Raw genomic sequence first — 14,357 nt, forward strand, 5'->3', positions numbered from 1 at the left:
CCGTAAATGCATGTTGAATGCTCACGTGGAGACTGGGATAACTTGAATACTTGAGTCTCAAACATACAGACCTTTTTCAATCTAAAATCAAAGATTCACAGTCTTGAATATTTTCTGAATGCGGTGAAGGGTCATCTTTGGCGTTTCTCCACTAGTCCTAAAGTAAAGCCCAGCACTTTATGTTCTTCTGTCTGCCCAGTGCACACATTTCAGTACATGGAAAGGACTGGTACTTAACAGCAACCTCACTACTGAGCAAAATCTCTTTTTTATATAAAGCTGCAAAAACAACACCTTTCAGCATTACACTCTGTGAAGCTGAAGTATTTGATCTTATTGAATTTTTCTTAGTTCTTTTCTTTAGTTATTACAACACTGATTAAACAGGATACACTTTAAATGAATAAGATAGCCAGGGTACAATTCTTGTATGTGAATGCTTCATTAAGGAAAAAAAAGATATATATTTTCCAATAACATGATAACATGGCCACCACAAAGCCAAAATACTGGTCCCTGTGGCCATCTGGGTTACTGCCTTTTGTTTTAAGATAGGGACAGGGTCTCATTAAGTTGCCTAGGCTAGCCTATCACTTCCTGGGTAGACCAGAAAAGGCTTTGTACTTGTGAGCCCCTTGTCTCAGTTTCCAGAGTAGGTGGGTTATATACACTTGCACTTCTAGGTTTGGCCCTGGAAAAAAAGTAAACAACAGAACCAACCCCAAACATTGCTACAAATATTTGATCTATGCAAATGTCTTAGGTAGCAAAAACTGAGAGAGTAATGCAGCTTCATTGTGACATTAACATTTTGAAAAGGCAATCGATAACTCTTTATACTGTTTGTAGAATTGTGAAAATACAAGCAGAGAATGATACCCTGAAGATAACAGAACTTGTAGTATAGACTGGGCATTTCTACTATCTGGGAGAAAAAATACAACTAAATAAATCTTCAGCTATCTTAGGAAGAAAAGCTGATATTTTTAAATACATTAAAATCTGTAAAATATAACATGTAAAAAGATAGTGGATTTTTGAAAGTACAGTTTATATGGCAGTTGATGAATACTATCTATGCAGTTTAATACTGCTATCCCCAAGCCGATGTAAATACCTGACATCAACAGTCCTTCAAGTATTGGTCAAATTAAGAATTACATGTGATACCCAAGTACAGAATTATCAGCCCCTACTAATAAAATTCAGTAAGAACTGGGGCCTTATCGTTGGCACTATTTAATGTTTCCAGAATAGTAAGTGTGGATGGCTCCCTACTTCCAGAATACAGAGTAGAGCTCTTCCTCAACTCTGTCTCTTTAGAAATACTATGAGATTTTTTTCCACACCAAGCAGGACCCATCTGGTAATATTCAATTCTAAAACAAAACACTATGTAAAATTTCCCTGTATAAATATCCTGGGGAGAATCTGTGAGGGACTTCATGTACTTCTTTTCTGGAGGAGGCTTCACAACGGAGACCATGAACATCACAGACAAGACCACAGTCACAGGCTCTCCCTCAGAGTTCAGTTGAAGTTGGTTTTCTGTAAATGCTTATTGGGAATCTCTAAAGCACTAACTTGGAGAGGCCAAGAGCCTCCATCAATTCCAGCTTGGATGGCCACTCCTGTCACCACTGCCAAGTCAGGGTCTACAGATGTGTTGGGGTCTTTCCCAAAGAACTCCTGAATGACTTGGCGGATCCGAGGAATACGAGTAGAGCCCCCAACCAGGACCACCTCATCAATTTCAGTCCTGTCTAAGTGGCCTTCTTTTAATACTTGCTGAATGGGCACAAGGATTTTCTGAAAGAGATCTTCATTGAGGGAATCAAAGAGCTTGCGGGATACCTCCATCTCAAATAAAACCTGGCCTTTTCCACTCTTGCTTTCAGAAAGGCCAGGTCTAAACACTTTGTTCCCATGGTGACCATCCCCTGGGGTAAGCTGGTCTTTTGGCAGTTCAGAGTCACCATTCTGAGGTTTCTGGCTGTCTTTTTCCTCTACAGTGAGTAAAACTGATACCTGGGCTGACTGATGAAGGGTCAAATTTAATTTGACCATTTCCACAGCTTGCCTTAATCTGTGGATTTCCTCTTTCCTGGAAGGGAGAAAGCCATATGTTTGATAAATCTGTTTATATAAATACTGAAGCAGCCTCTGATTGAAGTCTTGTCCTCCAAGTTTATTGTTTCCTAAAAGAAAAATTAAAAAATTCGTTATACATGTATGCACATAAATATATACTCTGTATGTTAAAATATTCTAAGAGTAACAAATCCTGTAATATATTAAATATTTTATAAGTATAAAAAGACTTATGTTAAAATCATTTAACCTAAATGGTGAGGGCAGATGGTTATCTACTTTCAGATTCTAGAATCAGTTTTACCTCAACTATCATCTTTTCTATTTCTATTGTGTACTATTGATAAAGAGTACGTAGCTATGTTAGAAATTGTAAATGATCTAGAAGGGAGTGTTTCAATGACATCAAATCATTTTTGATAACACAAAAAATGAAGTCATACACTGACTTGTGAAGCAGCTATTTAAAACGCTAACTCACTATTCTCAACAGAAGAAAAGTGATTTTGATGATTAACAGGAACCAATAAATATACATTTACCCTAACTATTAACAATTAAAAACTTAATAGAATTATTTCTATAGGAAAGAATATTGCAGTACAAACTCAAAGTATGTATCTTGGCGCTAATGAATCTAGTTAAGAAAGTCAAGCGTATGTTAGAACAACTATACAGCTCAACCTAAGCACCCTTGCCTTTTTAACCTAAAAAGGGCAAATCCAAAATCTTAAAAAGAGAAGACCTTATTTCTTCAGTGATACTAAAATTCCATTTAAGACACTTACTTTTTATGAAGCATAAAACAGATGAAATATTTTGAAACTCTTTATTTCAAAGTTTTCTTCCTTCATGCTCCCTGTACCATCACCAAGAAAGAGCCCTAAAGGAACTTATCTGACTTAGAGGAAGTCCAGTCATTTTATTTTGACAGTTAATTTTGATCTCTACATAGACAGATATAAGCAACAATATACAAGAAGTCTCAATATATTCTGAAAACAACATCAACCTGCCACATACTAGGCATATTGAGGGAAACATGTTTGAACCTCTTTAATTCTACATTTGTCTTACCAGACATTGCTCGTGTTAGAAACATCCCTCCTTGTTTATTTAGTAACGACACATCAAGAGTTCCTCCACCCAAGTCTATGACCAACACGTAGAAGACGTCAACCTTGTGGAGACCATAGGCCATCGCTGCTGCTGTTGGCTCATTTATTACTCTCAAGATCTTCAGTCCTGAAAGATCCATGAGAGGAAAACACTTTCTACTCGACTTATAATAGCATACTTGTTTCTTCTTTCACAGTGACAAAAGCCAGTGGGGGGGAAAATACAGTCGTATAAAAAAACAGAAGCCTTTCACTGATACAACTAAAAATATTCTTAAAGATTACACTATTAAAAAAAGAAAAGCCCAAATTTAGTATCTAGACATTTCATTAACAGGTTAAAAAAAACTCCTCCTACCTTTACTAACATTGATAGTCTCCTTGGAAATACACAGTTATGGAAATGTGATAAACTGATCTTCTGTAAAAGATCTCATTACATTGAGTAAGATTCCTGCTTTGAACTAACTTACACACTTAAGAGTGATTATAGGCAGGAACGGTAGGTGCAAGCCTGTAATCTCAGCACTCAGGGAGGCAGAGGCAGGTGGATCTCTGTGAGTTTGAGGCCAGCCTGGTCTATATAGTGAGTCCAGAACAGCCAGGGCTACACAGAGAAATCCAGTCTCAAAAAGCCAGAAGTAAATAAAATAGAATATGGTATTATGTTTCAGGAGCCACAGCCACATTTCAAACTCTGAAGAATTCTAAGAAGCATCACACTGCCCTTCCCTTTAGTTATAAAACTTGAAGGATAGCAGGTTACCAAGAAGAGACTTGAGACCCTATGAGCATATACAGGGGGAGGAAATCCCCTTCAGTCTCAGTCATAGGGGAGGGGAGTAAGGGGAGAATGGGAGGGAGGGAGGAATGGGAGGATACAAGGGATGGGATAACAATTGAGATGTAATATGAATAAATTAATAAAATATATTTTAAAAAAGAAAAAAAAAAACCTTGATCACTCGGCTCCGGCCACATGCAGGGTCCTATAGTCACACTTAAGTGTCACGTGTCAGTAAGGCATACCTCGTCATCCTATAAGCCACCCCTAGCCCCTGACTAGCCTCTGGCCCTTTATTCTTCCACGCATGCTACTTTCTGATAAAGACTGTTCCAGGAGCTCTGAACAAGAGGTGGTTAATGCTCATGCAGGGAATGGGAATGAATGAGGCACTGTTGAGTACCGTCTATTGGGAGGGAAGACGGCTTCTATTACCGAAGAGGGGGGTAAGCACGCGTTCCCACAGTAAAAAGTTCCATACTATGCTTATTCTACACCTCTATCTAGTTGAATACAAGCACCACAACAGCAGGATCTACAGGACAGGGTCACATTGTTTTCACCTTGGAAAGTCTGCAAACATTATATTCACCCTAACAACGAAGACCATAGCTTTTACCAGCAGCTCAGACATACTTGTTTTTCTCTCCCAGCCTTTGTCATATGCCTGATTAACTCTCTTTTTTTTTTTTTTTAAACATGCGTTTGAGGATGCTTGTGTCCTGGGGGACTGAAGCCAGGCCAGGCTTTTCCCACTCAGGAGAACTAATCTACCAGAGAGCTACATCCCCATCCCCAGACTGCTTCCCTTCCTATCCCCTTAATATAAATACTTAATGTTGTACCAGAGTTCGTAATTATCATGATAAATCCATTTAAATAGACAGTTAACTCATCGGCCGTATAGTTTATGTGCCCACAGCTGATTTACAAAATGCTAATTCTTACTGCAGAATATTGTTGTCCTAACAAAATCTTGAGAAAATGCACATCTGTCTAGGGTGCAATTACCGGCAAGGCTGGCAGCTTGGATTGTTGAATTTCTCTGTTTTAGGTCAAATTCTGCTGGTACGGAAATGACAGCATTGGCAACTGGCATTCCGAGGTACTCCTCCGCCATTTCCTTTAGTTTCAGCAGCAACCGAGAGCCGACATATTCTGGGGAAACGATGATGGTCTCATTACTTGTCACAGAAAACTCAGCCATTCCATTTTTGTGCAAAACCTGTGAATAAGGTTTGAAAAACAAGACTGTAAAAAAATGCATGTATATGTGTGTGCATTTACTTTCATATGTAAACATTGGATTTACTCAACAAAAACCTTTATGAAGTAATAAAACTCACTATAATCTACCCAGTACATTTTTCCAGATCACAGTTTACTCATGAGATTCTTAAATTTCATAAAAATAAATCCATGCTACAGTTTTAAGTAATAGCAAAACAAAAGTCAAGAATTTAACAGGAACTTAGAATTTTCTTATTACATACTCACTGGAAAAAATGAATGATAACACAGAAGACTCTTTTTATTGGGAGCTGTATGTTTTAGAATCCTCAGTGGATATCTTTTCACTTAGACAAAGCACTTTAAAACTTCTTGTCAAAATCCACATGTAGCCGTCGTCACTAATACTGCACTTGGGGCCAGTGCTTATCAAAATAATTTCAACAAAAGCACTGTAATGCTTGCAACACCTGATAACCAGGACGGCCACTAAATGAATAAAGGGCAGACAGTGAACACAATGACCAATGGGACGGTACACACTGTGGATGAGACTGAGAAACGCCGTGAAGCGTCTCGCCATGCTCCTCTAACAATTCACACATTGGTTATTGATGGGATTTTACACCTCATGTTCTTAGATAGTCATGGAGTAGATAGTTAAAACCACAGGAAAGAAAACTCCAGAAAGCCCAGTCACAAAGGAGGCACCACTGTATTGGGTCAGCTGTAACAATACTACTACTTAGTGAGTCTCATTCATTTAGACTCATTTGACCAGGTCGTAAGTTAGAAGAAAAGTCCCACATGGGATAAATAAAAAGAAAAATTAAATGTTTTAAGAGCAATCACTGAAAAAGAAATACCTAAAAACATTAAGATAGAAAACCAAAAGGGGGGAAAAATCAAACCAGTGGAAAGGCTAAAAGTTCATACTAATTACTATAAGAATCAAAGCCACTTTTCTAAAATTGAGATTTCATGAATGCCTCATAATTTGACAAGAAACAACAAATTACACATCATAGATGATCAATTGAAAAAAGTATCAAAAATACGCAGAAAAGCTATTTCTTTGTCATTAAGGAAAAGAGACCCATGTCAAAACAGGACAAAGGAGAAGAAATGAAGGGAGCAGGCACATTTCTGTGAGTTCTAGGCCAGACAAGTCTACAAATTGAGATCTGTCTCTAAAATGAAAATAAAATTAATAAATAATACAACTAAAGAAAGAAGAACACCACTAAATACAACTACTGGAAAGCAAAGCAATGATATCTAATACAAAACGCCATTTTTCCTTTGTGGATTGGCAAGCATAAAATAAACTGGACATGGTGGCACAGGCCTATGATCTCAGGGGTTACTCAAGAGGCTGAGGTGTTCTGGTTCAATGATTGCCTGGCTATGTAGCAAGCCCTAGCCCAATAAGTAAATAAAACCATACTGCCGACTGAAGATACAGGCAGTCTGAAACAGTAAATGTTAAGAGCATGTGAACTTTCTGGTTTAACAATCTGAGACTATAACTAAAATTTCTAAAAAATACACATATATATCCAATTCATCAATTCTACTAGGAAGGCGGTTTCTGACATATGCAAAGATATATAAATATAAGAATTTGTACTGAATGTAAAAAACTAATGTGATAACCAGCAAAGTAAGATAAGAGATACTGATGAGATGAAACAATTATGAAATAAGACAGTAGTTCCGCAGGCATTGAAGACAGTTAGATGCATCTACTAAGTGTGCATGGAATACTGCTGCACTTCAAATAAGCTAGAAAACATGAAACCCAGTGTACAAATGTTCTATGCATACAATACGTCCACACATAGAGACTATCCATTCATAGTACACGAGGCTTCCTCATCCTTCCTAAAATATCCTGACAGAAGTAACTGGATATTGTAATAATGGCAGAGTAGGGACACAGCAAAGCCTTATTTCCTTGTCCAGGAAGTACCAGGAAGTCGCTGTACTGATTCTCCTTGAAGCTGCTGTGAAGTTTCTCAGTGAGAGAACATAGCTCCCTTACAGAAAAAGCCAGGAGAGAGGTGCAATGTATAGCCAAAGGACTAATTGAAAAAGTACAATGAAATTACATTGACACAGATTTCAGATTAATTTCATACCTTAAATGGATATCTGCCAACTTCAGCCTCCAACTCTTCCGGGGTGAAAACCTTACCTATGAATCTTTTTGCATCATATATTGTGTTCTGAGGGTTTGAATCTGCCAGCTCGAGGCTTTCATAGCCCACATACACATCACCATCCGCGAAAGACACCATGCTAGGTATGCTGATATGCCCATTTTCATCTGGAATCACCTTCACTTTTCCTGTCCCAGGGAAAAACACACCAACGGAACAATATGTGGTACCCAGGTCAATGCCAATCACTTTTGGAGTAGGCAGTGGTAAATACTGTTGTGCCAAGTAGCCAGCCAACAGGAGAGTCAAAACAGCTGAACCTGAAAAAAAGTAAATAAATACATCTTTATGTAATTACAATATAATATTCATATAGCAACATTTCCTTAATAACACTCCTGAGACAAATCATAAAATACTTTACTTTATACAATTAATACTTCTTTTAGATATCACATTTTTCATATTCCAATTAGCTACAATTAAAAATAACAATGAGAAAAACAATCAAAACCCCTCACAACTCAATTTTTGTGTAATTTGTTATGTGAGAATAAAGAAATCAAATGTAAAGATATTTCAGTAGTATTTATGCTGGGGTTGAATGGAAATATCATAAATGTGAATCAAAAGCTGGATACAATCCAATTTTCTTGATCCGTTCCTGTTTAGATTGATAGCTTCGCAAACACTTTTTACGTGTCATAACTAAAGTAAAATGCCAGTATGAAATTCTCACATCAAAAACTTTTTTCCACAGCAAAAGATTTGGTACTGTAAGGCTGGCTGACATCTTTGGCTCTCCTGATGAGACCTGATAGGTTATGTCAGATGGGGACGGATGCTGGGACTTGCTGCTGGACTCCAGGAAGAGCGATGAGATTAGTGGAAGAATGGGGGGGGGGAGGCAGGGGGTAACAGGGGGCTGGAAGGACCCCGAGAGTTCAGGTGCCCCACAAGGAAGACCATCAAGGCTCTCATGGATGTGAACCCAGGGAGGTTGGGAGATTGAGAGGAGGTTGGACCAACCAAGGACAATGCACGCAGTGAACTTAGACGCCCTGTTCACATGTAGCCAATGGACAGCTCCTTCTCCACTGCTGTGGGGAGAGCAGGGACTGCCTCTGACATGAACTCAGTGTCCCCGATTTTATCACTTCCCATAGATGGGGAGCCCCAGGGGCACACGGAGGAGAGGGAAGCAGGCTATGCAGATGAGACCTGATAGGCTATGGTGGGGGAAGACGTCCCCTCCTGCCAGAGGTCTAGGGGAGAGGAACAAAGTGGAAGAGGAAAGATTGAAGGTATAATAATCAGGATGTAATGTGAATAAATTATAGTAAAAATTTTTCAAAGGGTAAAATACGTATGCTGGATGCATCAATTTTGAAAATTGCTTAGGTATTACTGTTACCTCATAACAGCGTGTTTTTGCATACTTAAAACCCGAATTAAGTATACACTTCTCAAAGAGGTAGTATTTAGGGAAGAAGCAGACAAGTGCTAACCCTGAGAGCAACAACACGGAAGCTTTCTGAAGGCAAGTTTTGTTGACCATTGTATCTGCCAGCAAAAGCAGAGGCTCAGCAAATAATCAATTAAGGAAAAAGAGCAAATACAAGCGTTATGCATAGGGTACACAAAAGCGATTTAGGACATCACTCTGAATTTAAAATTAATGTGTCACTTTGTTTCAGTGGTTCGTGTTATACACCTGTCCCCACTCATACCCATGCCAGAGACCCAGAATGTCGGGCTGTGGTGCTGTTGGTAATTTGCTACCTCGTTCAAATAAACGCCCGGCTCAAGAACCTATCCACTTGTCTCTTCCAACCTACAGACAAATCTTACAAGCATTTCATCTGACCTTTTAGCCAGGGAAAGTGATTCCCAAAGGGTATGGTCGGAAGTGAATCCAGCACAGAGGCTCAGGGACCAGAATCCCTCCCAATTTGGCATCCCGAGTAAAGCCAAGAGCCTTCATCTCAAGATCTTACTGCCCAGTGGCTTCTTGGAGCCTCCACAGAGACCCGAATTCAGCTGCCAGTTCAAGACCGAGGGTCTTTCTTAGACACGCGCATTCCTAGGCCTGCGTCCTTCAGACCTGTGGCTGGTGGCAGGACCCCCAAGAGGCCTCTACCAGCCGGTCCAGGCTCCAGGCGCCCCGCCCCCACAAGCTCCAAACAGCCTCAGCCACCTTATCAGGTTCCCTTCGGCGGCGTGACCTGGGTTTAGTGGGGGTGAGACAACTAACCCTGCCCACCCAGACCTTCTCAAGCCGCCTCGTGAACTGCCATAGCAGCAGACCCCTGAGATACTGACCTAAGATCGTCATCTCTCCGGCCATCAGTCCCGCCGAACAAGCAGAGAGATGACTGTACCGATGGAAGGCACCGCCCCCTAGCAGGCGGCCATCCCGCAGCCTCCTGGGAAATGTAGTCCATGCGCTAGGAGGCAGATGGAGAAACTATGGCTGCTACCATAGTAGAAACTCCATCTACCATGAGGCTGCGGGGCAGACTCCTCTCAGGCCAGTGAGGAATGAGTGGGCCTCCGCACACAAGGCCCAACGAACCAGGTTTTGTTGGGGAGCAGCCTCCGGAAAAGACCGGAGTTTGTCATTCATCAAACCCGAAAAGCCGCGAGCCTACTTGCCAGAAAAGCAGGTCATGTAGCCCCGCCTCACTGCGTTGTATTGTGGGAACTGCAGTTCTGGACTGTCCAGAACTTGGAAGGAACAAGGAGGAGGATAGAACCTTTTAAGAACCTGAGGTGTTTTTCAACTGCAGCCGGTGGGCAGCGGCTTCAGGTGTGTCTACTAGTTAAGGGAGCGGGGGCTGTCTCTGAAATGGACTCTGTTGCCTGCCTGCATTTTGGTCACTTCCCTCTGGCGGGTCTGCCTTGCCTGGCCACAGGGAAAGAGGATGAATGAATTAAATCCTGATGCAACTTCGAGTTGCTGTGGGTGGGTAGTGGGGCTTCCCTTTTTCAAGGAGGAGTAGGGGATGGGAGGGAAGGGTGAGACTGGGGAGAAGATGAGAGAGGGGCTACGACCGGGATGTAAAGTGAATAAATAAGTGAGTAAGTATGTAAAGTGAGTAAGTAATAAGAAAGAAAAAGAAAGAGAGAAAGAACGAAAGAAAGAAACAGAGAAAAGAAAGAAAGATAAAGAAAGAAAGACTCTGAGTTGGGTTGTGTTGCCACCAGGATGGCCGGGGATTCAAACTTCTGGGATTTTTTGTTTTGTTTTGTTTCAGTTTTTCTTTTGTTGTACCACCTCCTTTCAGGCTTATTCCTTCGGTTGAAATATATATATATATATATATATATATATATATATATATTTATTTATTTTTTTTGGTAAGCCCTCCAAAGTCCTCTTGGCATTCCTAGAAGGGGCTCAGCAGTATTGCAGTCCTACAGGGGGCCTACAGGAGGCCCGCCTCTTTGCACTGTAAACAGTCCCGAAACCCTTAAAAGCGTGACAGCTCAGTGCTGTGGCTGGCAGTAAATCAATTCACGAGCTCTTTGGAAATGAGGTTTAACCAAGACATTTTACATCGAATACCAACATTTAAAAATGTTCAGACAGCTGTGAAACATTAAACCTTTCTCGTTAATTATGTCACAAATGGCTAGAATTGTCTTCCTGGACAGGTCCTATCACTTGTGTGTTGCCTATCATATTAGTTACTTTTCCCCTTGCTATGAAATACATTGTCAAAGCAACTTGAAGAAGACAGAAAGATTTATATTGGCTCAAAGTTCAAGAGTACAGTTCATCACCTCAGGACAGCGTGGCGGCAGGACCTTTAGCCTGCTGTTCGTATTGCATCCAGTCGCAAGCAGAGAGGAAATCAAGTGTTTCTCCCTGGTTTTTTTTTTTTTTTTTTTTTTTTAAGTTCAGCCTTGGACCTGCTGGATAGGATAGAACGGTCCTGCCCATAGGTAGACGAGGTCCTTTCATCTCAATTCATCGGGTCAGATACTTTCTCACAGACATACCCGGAAGTTTGTTTCCATGGTAATTCTGAAACCCATTATGTAAAAAAGATTAACACAACTATGGAGGATGCTTGCTATTAGTGAATAAAACCCGATTTTTTTTCTCACTGTTCAATATTTGATATGACTTAACGACTCCTTCTGAAAGTGATTTTACTATTAATATTGAAAAGTTCAGACATACCTAAGGCCCAGAGGCTTAAATCTGTCTCCCTGTCTTAGCTTCCAATCCCATGTTGACAAGTCAACTAGCTGAGGGAATAAACCTCTAATGACTTTTTAATTGTGTAAACTCTTATATTTATCTCTATATTATCTCTCTAGCTACCTGATTGCTTTATCTATCCTTTGTCAGTCAGTCTGTCTATCTATCTATCTATCTATCTATCTATCATCATCTATCTATCTACCTACCTATGTAGAGATTATCACACATATGAAGTATGGCTCATAGATATCTATTATAATATACTTTTGTGTTTTTAAATACTTTGTTATGTAAAGTATAAAAAGCATATAAATATATGAATACTAGTCACCAAAATTCTTATGAACAAAGCATAATTCAAACATACAATTGATTATGTTTATGGGTAATGATACTTTTAACAAGTATTATTAAGGATTTACAGTGTGCTTAGCACAGTGGGAGCCCCTGGCAACAGTAAAAGAGAAAGAGACTGAAGGTGAACAGAGAAATTTAGTGTGGTGTGTCCCATAATAAGAAACAAAGCTGCAGAAAGCCTATACAATTTTACCTAGAAAGCCATTCCAGTGTTTGACAGTTTTCTTTTTTTCTTAATTTGAGAGCCAAGGTGTAAATTTCTGGAAGGATAAGAAGTAGCCAGGTGGAAGTAGTCCATATGAGGCTAACCCTATTAGCAACAGCATAGAAGCAGAAGACCATCACACTCACAAACCATGGGACCAACATCATTAAGATCCGTCATTTGTGCCAGACAGTGGTCATTGTAATTCCCCCTGCACACCATGCTGTTGTTGTTTGAAAGAGAAATGTCTCCTATTGGGTCATATATTTAGACAGTTGGTACCTAGCTGGTGGTGCTGTATGGGGAGATTATGGATGTTTTCGGACATGGAGGCTCTTTGGAGGGAGCACATCACCTGGGAGCAGGCTTTCAGAGTTTATAGCTTTACTGCACTCGGGGCGCTTCCTGTGTATGTTGAGTTTTGGCCATTTAGCTTCCTGCACTGGGGGCCTGATGCCATGTCTCCCCTGCTAATATGAATATCTAGCCTTTTGGAATGGTAAGCCAGTAAGAACCTTTTCTTAAGTTACTGTGGTAGTTTGAGGTTAACATGTAAGCTCTCAGTTATCCCTACCATCATACCTCACCCAGCCATCTTGGATTCTAACCCTCTCAAACAGTAAGCCAAAGGAAGCACTGTCTTTTATAAGTTTCCTTAGTTACAGTCTTTTATAACAGCAATTAAAGGAAACTGATACAGCCACATTCAATTGATGACTTTAATCATGGCAGCAAAACGGTAGCTAGTACATACATACCCTTTCCTCTTGCAGTTTTCATTTTTTAATATGCAACAACAGAATTCATTATCTCAGAGTTGAAAACTTTTACCCTCAGAGAAGAATATAGCGGGTTACTTTTACTGTTACTGCCTTAACAAAGTGTCTTAAAACTAACACAGGTCTATTATTTTACAATTCTATAGGTCAGCTGTTTGCTATATGTTTTGCTAGATCAATATCAAGTTGTTTTAAGAGGAAGGGAGGGTGGGACTGGGAGGAGAAGAGGGAAAGGGTCATGACCAGGATGTAAAGTGAATAAATTAATTAATAAGATATCAAGTTGTTAACCCATTTAGGTGTGTGTAAGGTTATAATATTATTCTTCATTCCCACATAAGTTTCCTTATTGGAGATTTCCTTCATATTTTTGATTAGCATATTTATCTCTATTATATGTTTTATAAATTGATAGTTGAATATGGGTAGATTCTTTAATTAGTTTTTTCCTTGGACCATGTCTTTTTTTATTAATAGGTATAAAATTAGTTGAATATCTAATATTAAATACCAGAGAAAGTAAATTTATTTAGAAGTAGGTTGTGCCATGAGTAATTAGATAGTATGATGTCACATTAAAAAAGAACAGCCTTTTAATTTAATATTACTGTTCCCTTTAAAATAAAAATGGCTATTATGAAAAGGCTGCTATGGACATTGTTGAGCAAATTTTCTTGTTGTATGCTGGAGCATCTTCTGGGTATATTTCAAGGAGTGGAATAGCTGGGTCTTGAGGAAGCCCTATTCCCAGTATTTTGAGATAGGACCAGATAGATTTCCAAAGTGGCTGTACTAGTTTGCATTCCCACCAGCAATGAAGGAGTGTTCTTCTCTCTCCACATCCTCGCCAGCATGCGGTGTCGCTTGAATTTTTGATCTTAGCCATTCTGATGGGTGTAAGATGAAATCTCACAGTTGTTTAGATTTGCATTTCCCTGATGACTAAGGAGGTTGAGCATTTCTTTAAGTGTTTCTCAGCCATTTGATATTCCTCTGTTGAGAATTCTCTGTTTAGTTCCAAGCCCCATTTCTCAATTGGGTTATTCGGTTTGGTGGTGTTTAATTTCTTGAGTTCTTTATATATTTTGGATATTAGACCTTTGTCAGATGTAGGGTTGGTGAAGATCTTTTCCCAGTCTGTAGGCTGTCACTTTGTTCTCTTGACAGTGTCTCCTGCCTTACAGACACTTCTCAGTCTCATGAGGTCCCATTTATTAATTGTTGACCTTAAGGCCTGGGCTGTTGGTGTTCTGTTCAGGAAGTTGTGTCCCTCAGTAGAAGAATGGATAAAGAAACTGTGGTACATTTATACTATGGAATACTACTCAGCTATTAAAAACAAGGAATTCCAGAAATTTGTGGACAAATGGATTGAACTAGAAATGATCATAATGACTGAGTTAACCCAGAAGCAGAAA

At 39.6% G+C, this 14,357-nt stretch overlaps 1 protein-coding gene across 1 annotated transcript; it reads right to left on the minus strand.

Annotated features, from left to right (window-relative positions):
• Window positions 1-978: 978 nt before the first annotated feature.
• On the minus strand, window positions 979-9,819 carry Hspa13 (heat shock protein family A (Hsp70) member 13). The gene is made up of 5 exons (XM_051150147.1): window positions 9,708-9,819; window positions 7,365-7,705; window positions 5,005-5,218; window positions 3,169-3,336; window positions 979-2,198 (listed from the first exon to the last, which is right to left on the minus strand). Exons 1-5 carry the CDS (start codon window positions 9,730-9,732, stop codon window positions 1,531-1,533), a joined length of 1,416 nt encoding a protein of 471 aa, XP_051006104.1. The 5' UTR covers window positions 9,733-9,819; the 3' UTR covers window positions 979-1,530.
• Between the last annotated feature and the right edge of the window lie 4,538 nt (window positions 9,820-14,357).

Source organism: Acomys russatus, chromosome 8 (assembly GCF_903995435.1).
Source record: "Acomys russatus chromosome 8, mAcoRus1.1, whole genome shotgun sequence".
NCBI lineage: Eukaryota > Metazoa > Chordata > Mammalia > Rodentia > Muridae > Acomys > Acomys russatus.